This window comes from Ascaphus truei, chromosome 1 (genome assembly GCF_040206685.1).
Source record: "Ascaphus truei isolate aAscTru1 chromosome 1, aAscTru1.hap1, whole genome shotgun sequence".
Classification (NCBI taxonomy): domain Eukaryota; kingdom Metazoa; phylum Chordata; class Amphibia; order Anura; family Ascaphidae; genus Ascaphus; species Ascaphus truei.
In genome coordinates, this window is record NC_134483.1 from 476,640,564 (window position 1) to 476,648,787 (window position 8,224).

The window sequence follows — 8,224 nt, forward strand, 5'->3', positions numbered from 1 at the left end:
CAACAAACAGTACACTACATGCCTCTAGTTTACACCCCAAATCTACAATTGATTATACCTACTTGTCCGTTTACGACTTAAAAGAAATTAGAGTGAAACCAAGGATTTTAGAATTAGTTCTAGGTAACTTAACAGTAGACTCCTAGATTGAGGGTATAGCAGTAGATACATCATAGAAAGAGGATGACAGTCTTTAAATCTGATGGATACAGTTAGCAGGCAAGGAAATTCACTCCTGGCAAAACTATCAAATTCATATCTACTAGTTTGCACTGGCATATTTGTGTCTTGACCCAGTTCTGGGCACAGCACCGTGTGATAGTGTTTCAATATGCAATATAAAAATCGAACAAAGTGTTAAATCTTCTCACCCATAGCAACTTTCAAATCAAAAAAGTCATAGATTTCCTGTTGTCACAGGCTCACAGATGTGGAGGTTGTGAAGCTTGCCACTTGTCAACCACAAAAACATTTGAGACATCGGCGTGATTACATAAACTGTAAACCCAAAGTAGTGGTGTACTGTATGTTCACGTGATCTTAGATATATCGGGATGACAACACGAGAGCTTCGTATTAGACTTTTGGAACATGTTAATTGCATCATTAATGCACCCACAGATTTGAATCTCTTTAGGAAAAAAAAAAAAAAAAAAAAAAAAAAAAAAAAAAAAAAAACTTACCAGTGTGGCACAACATTTTTTTGCGTGTGCATCAAACATCACTGAAGTGGTTAATCTCAGAGTCGAAAAAAAATTAATATGGGAATTCGAGGGGGCAATTTGGAGAAGACTGCTTAAAAAAAAAAAATTCAAGAAAGTCGCTGGATTTTTAGATTTGATTGTGTTCAACCTGAAGATCTCCATAAAGAACGACATTTTTTTTCTTGCATATGATTGTGTTGAGCGGTTTTAACTTCTGTTTTGGTGATAGTATTTTGAATTAGTCAATTGGTGATGACAATATAACAGAGGCAGAACCTGTATAGATGGTGATGAAGCAGTGGTTTAATGCACGTGTTGGGGTGTTACGTACTTGTGACCTGTGGGAGTATCTAGCAGCACAGAACTGTCCGCTCCACAGAGAGCGAACAGATATACATTTATATTTTTTTTCTGCACCATAAACCACAGAGAGTCTTTCTATGGATTTGAGTTGCCCGACAGAGCCGGCTCCACTCCCAGGCGAAAGAGGATTCGCTCTCAAATGCTTACCTCTGCGCCATCTTGAAAAGTTATACGAGAGATCCGCCAGAATTTTCTACACTAGGCTTTGTTTACATGCAATCCGGTTTCTTGCTATTATAAGAGATCAGAAAGTATTTTTCATGTTGTACTCTGTCTACCGTATTGGCCCGAATAGAGAACAAGGTTTTCCCTGAAAATTGCCCTGCCAAAACCTCCACAATATTCGCAGCCTAGCATTTAATATGGGGGAAAAAATCCAAGATGGCCGTAAGGCACTCCAGGTAGTCCCGACACGGCGCCGAACAGAGCGGGTGACACTGACCTGAGGAGGCGAGAGCCGCAGCAACAGGGAACTCCGACAGGAATCCGGTCACCGGCACATTGGGAGGCTGACAGCCACAGACCAATGGAGCTACAGCGGAGGGCCCACAGGTAAGGAGAGGCGGCCATTTAATCCCGGCGCTTCACTGCAGGCTCGGCCAACTCCGGTCCACTCCCCCCTCCCTCATGAGCTATTCAGCTGATCTTTGCATGTTATTCTATTTCTTACAAGTGTGAATTTCCAAATAGTTTTTTTCTTTTTTCCAATATTTTGTTGGCAAAACTGTAGGGGGTCGCACTATATTCGGGCCAATAAGGTACTCTGCGGTGAGACTTACCTATCTGAACTGCAAATCCAACCATGGTGTACTTTCCACCAGGAATCATTAATTTTTTTGATTACCCACATGACTGTATGTGAAAGTCAGGCTAGATTATGTTCTCTAGGCCATTTACTCATTGAGGATATTGAATATACTTGCTGCTACGCATCTTACTACATACAGTATGCTGACTGCTTTTCTATTACTGCGTTCTCTTGAGGGTAAGTGTTTATCATCATATAAGGACATAGATTAGGATATATAGATATATATGTGTTGCTGCTACTCTTCATTCAATATTTTGGACCCACGTATGAGTTCCATTATTGAGCTTTTTTTCATTTATTGCTATTTAGCATAATTTGTATTGTCTGGATATTATCAATGCTTCATATTTCATAATAAATATTTATATTTTTTCATATTTGCCATTTTGAGTGACTCATTTTCCCAAGAACGCTTTGTGGACCACATTGTTAGTGGTGTGTGTTTATTTTGTAGAAGGTGTAAATGTAAATATTTGCATAAATAACAGAGATAGACAGCACTGAAATATATGGTAAAAATATAATGTGCAGGGTGCATACAGGGAGGACCCTTTATCCTCCACAATATAAATGGAAGAGAGAGATGGGGGTGGGAGTCCTAGCACTCACTGACGAATAGAGATACAAATGGTCAAAAGAAGATAGGCCAAAAATAAATTTAATGAATAAATGGGAACAATGAAGTAAATAGTGCAAACTAGGAGTCATGAAACATGCTCCAACAGAACATGAGAAAGGCACCAAGTAAAACAGAGTGCAAACTTTTGGAGCTGCGCCTCCCTGCCTGCTCCCCCTCGAATCCCCTACCTGGTTTGGTGGCATCAAATTACGTCACGTGGTGCCACGTGACTCCGTTGCCATGGAGATGGACGTGTGACGCCACTCCACATGACGCCGCGTTGCCATGGCGACGCATCACAGCCACGCGTCTGAACCCCGGTAAGTGAGTTGCAGAGGCCTCACAGGATGCCCCGGCACTTAATTTAAATGCCTCGGGGAAGAACGCGGGGCCTCTGCAACCGCTCGCGCCCCCCCCAGAAAAATCCTGCGCCCCCCACTGAAGTAAAACACAGTAGATTGGGAGAGGGAGAGAAAACTGGGATAGGGTGGTAGGACAAGGAAAACCACAAAGGGGGCAGGGGGAGATGGTAAAGGTAAAACAGGGACAAAATAGGGGGGCAACATTTCGGGGCAATGGCCCCTTCCTCAGGCCCGTTCCCAAAGGAAAAGAGGTACTTCCCTAAACCCTGAAAAGAGTACCACAATTCCCTTTTCACAATAGTGTCAACTACCCTACGCAAAAGTAATAGAGATTCTGATAAGCAGTCCAAAACGGCACTGCCTATGTCAGTCAAGGTGCCTATGGCAAACAAAGCCAGCCAAATGCAAGATAATAGTTCAGAGAGTCCAACACTGAGGGGTCAAGCAGAGCATTCTGTAAAGCAATGCGTGTGAAACAAGTGTCCAAAGCAATTTGCTGCCTTCCTGCAGAGTTAGTGGGACTGTTGTGATTTGCATGCTCTATTGAACTCACAGATCCATGGATATTAACAGCATTTGGTAAGCCCCATATCATAGTTTAGAACAGGTCTGCCTGGTATCAGAGAGAGGTTAGTTCAGTAAGGGCTGTGCTTTGCGAGAACTTTCGCATAGGAGCAAACTAAAACAGATCTGCTGACTTTGGGATACAGGCATGGTCTGCTTATGCCCTTCCATAGGTGCTCACTGACATACATTTGTGGACAGTAGTATGTATTGTGTCTTTATTTATATAGCGCCAAAAGTGTACTCAGCGCTTCACAAAGAATACCGTACAGGGAATTATAATAATACCATAAGTGCAGCAAAATCAGACAATAGGAAAGGAAATCCCTCTAAGGCTGCGGTCCCAGTGACTGCTACAGCGCACGCCTAGCACCACACCTCAATGGGGCTGGGCCCAGTACGCACCTTCCCGCTGAAGGTGCAGCCGCGCCGTACTGCCAGGTTTTTTAAACTTAATGAGGGCAAACCAGCCGCGGCGTGAGGTCATGGCCACGCCCCCGCAAAACCCCCGCAAAACCCTCACTACGCCCCCTTCCATCGCAATCTCCCTCTCTCACTGAAGACCGCGGTTAGCGCTGTGCACGCGCCACCCCCGCCGGACACGCATGCCACAGTGCTGACTGGGACCGCAGCCTAAGAGGTTTGATGGGGAACTTTGATGGGGAACTTACAGACAGTAGGTGAGGGAATAAGTGCTGTAGATGGCAGTGCTTGGTCACAATGGGTGGTAGGAGTGACTGAGTGTGGGACAGTAACCATGAGTGCAGGCTCTTGGGATGCTTGATTTGTGGGGCAAGTTTTAAGGTTAGTCAGTATTAAAATGAGAGGGTTAACACACTTTACAGGGGAAGAGATGACAGGGAGGCATTGGTGCAATCAGGTGTGTATGTCTGCCTTCAGGCTAAGGGGTGAGTGATCCCCAGCAGCAGGAAGGAGTAGATAGAGCGTGTGAATAGAGGATTTGTGTGGGTGTTTTTTATTGAAGGGTAAAGAAGTTGTTGGGAGAGAAGTGTATAAATAATGGTGCCGTGGGGACGTTGGAGAGAACAGAGACGTTCACAAAGGAGTGAGGAAACAGTAAACCGCAAAAGCAGTAGGGAGGGCATAGTGAGATGCAGGAAGAGAGACTTCCCAGGTTCTGGAGGATAGAAAGAGTACAAATAATCACAGCTTTTGGAAAGTAAATTTCTCACAGTTGCAAAGTTGTTGTTGTGCAGAGTCCAAATCTTCACCTCCAAAATTAACTCTGTCAGAAACTTTAGCTCTGCCAGACACTTTAGATGTTACACACAGCCAAATGGCTTCACAGCCTAGCTGGATGGTCTTAAGTACTCTAAAACACAGTTACTTGACTACCAATTAAGGGAGGGGTTTGCCTAATCAACTCTCAGACATACTGATTAAATGTTACATTCTGTAGCAATTGATGGAAGAAATTCAGCTCAGCAACATACCCGTTTGAAGAAAGAAGTTAAAGATAAAGTTCTTTAGGCCCAGCCTAACCCCTCCAAAGTATGTTTGATACCCTACATCAGGACTGCATAAACTGGGGGGCAAGATTTTCAGGGGGGGGGGGGCACAGCAGTTACAGAGGTTCTTGCCACCTCAGTGCCGTCTCTGGCACTGATCAACCAGCAATGTTAAAAGAAGAGGATAGCCCTCCACTTCTGTTTAGTTGGTAGTCAGTGCTCCTGTGAAGTGCTATTCGCGAACACCCTCTAAGAAACGATCAAACCCCAATGACGTCTTAAGGTCATCCAGGAAGTGCTGCCCAAAATGATGTACGTTGTACGTCTACAGCAGGAGTGGCCAACTCCAGTCCTCAAGGGCCACCAACGGGTCAGGTTTTAAGAACATCCCTACAACAGCGGGCGACACTTCCTTGGGGACCTTATGACGTAGGGATGTCCAATGACTGAGGCACCTGTGCTGAAGCAGGGCTATCCTTAAAACCTGACCTGTTGGTGGCCATCCCAGATCTACAGGGCACTGAAGGGGATAATGATGAAATAAGACGTTCTAGGGTTTTTCTTAGATATTTTATTTTTGAGAAGCTACAGCTTTGAAATAATGTAACAATTGCAATTTCCATTTAAACAGAGTGTTACAGTGGGTATTTTTTCTGTTTTTATCACATTGCCAATGTATGTGGAATCCTATACAATATTTGTTTAGGTATGGTTATTTCTAACCTTATAATGGTAACAGATAGGTATAGAGAGAGATAGGTATAGAGAGAGATAGGTATAGAGAGAGATAGGTATAGAGAGAGATAGGTATAGAGAGAGATAGGTATAGAGAGAGATAGGTATAGAGAGAGATAGGTATAGAGAGAGATAGGTATAGAGAGAGATAGGTATAGAGAGAGATAGGTATAGAGAGAGATAGGTATAGATACACAGCTTTTGATTAAGAATGTACCTGTATATACAGCAGTTTCTCAACAGTAGTGTAACAAAAAATAGGTAAAGGAAAGAAAAACCTCCAAAGCATTTCGTTACTACGGTGACAAAGTAAAAAAAAAAAAATTAAATTCGAAATATCCAATTATAAGACAAAAATAAACTTGCCATTAGCATAAATTCATTTTGGCACCTTTACATACACACAAAAACTTGTCTCCTACAGGTATATCCATGTATTGCCATACCAAAGATTCCTAGAGATACATAAAGGTCATTTTTGTAACATACTTAAAAAAAGATCATGATCATACAAAGTTCTTATATTTAAAATCAATTAAAAAAAAGTGGTGGTGGTGGTTCTCTTCCAAACAAGCGATGAAAAAGTATCCTGAGGTATGTTACTGGCTCTGAACCCTTAGCAGGCTTTATCTTAAACTGGTTACACAAATCTCCTCCACATAGTGATCCACAGAACTGATTGGCTCCTCCACGTGTGATATATAGAATGCACTATGAAGATTCTACACTGACACAAAGCTATAATAAATATAAAGAACGCCTATGATCAAATAGGATGTGAGGTTTTACAGCAGGTTGGAAATGGGCAGACAGTGAGCAAAGCGGTTCTTATCAGCCATCAAATTCTGTTTTAAGCCCTCCTCCTCAAAGTCAAAATCAGGAAGTGTAGAAAGCATGGAATGAATTAAAGTAAAAACCTAGTGTGTATAGTTAGGATTGTAACCATTACAAATACACAGCTATGAACATGATGCACCAGGCCTCTGACAGTCTATAGGATGTCTCCATATACACACAGCTCCAATCGGATGCCTACTGCTGTCCTCTCCATAGGTTACATCTAACCTACTTATATATTTCACTCCATTTGATGTCTTGCGACAAAGCTCACACTCACCTGTCCTCTATATCATGTCTATACGCACCTCACTTGTCCCTCTCCCATCCCTATCTACACCTCTTTAGCAGGCCTCTATACACACACACACATCTTTCTCTATAGCATGTCTCTGTAGATGCTCACCTGTACCTCTATAGCATGTCCCTCTAGATGCTCATCCATCCCGCACTATAGCATGATATATTTCTATAGATATAGACACACCTGTCCTCTATAGCATGCCTCTATAGACACTCACCTGCCCCTCTTTATGCGCACACCTTTATAGCATGTCTCTAGACACTATTGTCCCTCTTTATGCGCACACCTCTACAGCATGTCTATATATACACACACACCTGTCCCCAATAGCATGTCTCTATTCACCTGTCCATCTGTAGGCCACCTTTCCCACTAAACGCTCGCCTATCTCTCTATAACATGTCCCTCGAGACGCTCATCCGTCAATCTCTATAGCATATCTCTATATAGCATACACACACGTCCCTCTCTATAACATCTCTCTATAGACGCTCACCTGTCCCTCTCTATACTGCCACATCTGTCCGTCTCTGTAGACAACCACCTATCCCCCTATACGAACTAACCTGCCCCTCTCTATACTCACACACCTGCTCTCTCTGTAGATAGATATATATACACATGTGATGTCTGTCTCTGCACATTATCCCAGCAGTACATCTCCCGGCCTCCACCTCTCACCTCCTCGCTCTTCAGCACTTCCTTGAACTCCCTCTTGATCCTCTGCGCTGCGATGTTGGCCATGTTGACCCCCTCCTCTTCCCGTCTCTCTGCCCCTCAGTAGGTGTAGATCTGGCCCCAGGCTCTCTGCGGTGCGCGTTATATATGCGAAGCTCCACCTCCGTGTCCCGCTCTGCCTCCCCGACTCTTGCAGGGGCCCGGCGTGCTCGGCCTCCCCCTCCCAGGCGTCACTCGGTGTGTGTGCGCGTGTATGTGTGTCACCCCCGGATAACCAACACAACACTATACACGGCAAAATGGCGGCTCGGCGCGCGTGCGCAGTGCCCAGAACAACGGCCACAGGAAGAACTTCCTGACAGGGTAACGGCCTGTGTCACCAGGGCAACTCCCCGCCCCCCGCCGGCGCCGCGTCCCTGTGACGTCACAGGGACACCGAGGCGGCTCTCCCACTGTGTCCATTCACCCGGGGCCGGGGAGGGGGGTGGTTATCACGTGATCTGTCAGCAGGTCGCAACGCATGTGTCAATGTGAACACATAGATTGTGTGTGTGTGTGGCAAACTGTGGGTATATATGTATTTATTTACCCAGTTATACTCTCCACCCTCTCCCTTCACTTAGTCTCAGAGAGTTTCTCCCAGATTAGGAGGATTTCGAGAGTGCTGGTTAGGTTTAGGCTGGCACTGGTAAGAGTTAGGCTGGCTCTATTAGGGTTACATTAAGAGTTAGGCTGGCACACAGATACCCAGTATCTGGCTTACTGGGTATCTGTGTAT

The 8,224-nt window shown here is 44.4% G+C and overlaps 1 protein-coding gene across 1 annotated transcript in view; it reads right to left on the reverse strand.

The window, feature by feature from the left end:
- UBE2K (ubiquitin conjugating enzyme E2 K) overlaps nucleotides 1–7,835 on the reverse strand; it is a 53,125-nt gene extending 45,290 nt beyond the window's left edge. The window contains exon 1 of the mRNA XM_075567756.1: nucleotides 7,450–7,835. Within this exon, the coding sequence (XP_075423871.1) occupies nucleotides 7,450–7,512 (63 nt within the window). The 5' untranslated portion in view covers nucleotides 7,513–7,835. The remainder of the gene's footprint in view (nucleotides 1–7,449) is intronic.
- Nucleotides 7,836–8,224: the final 389 nt, after the last annotated feature.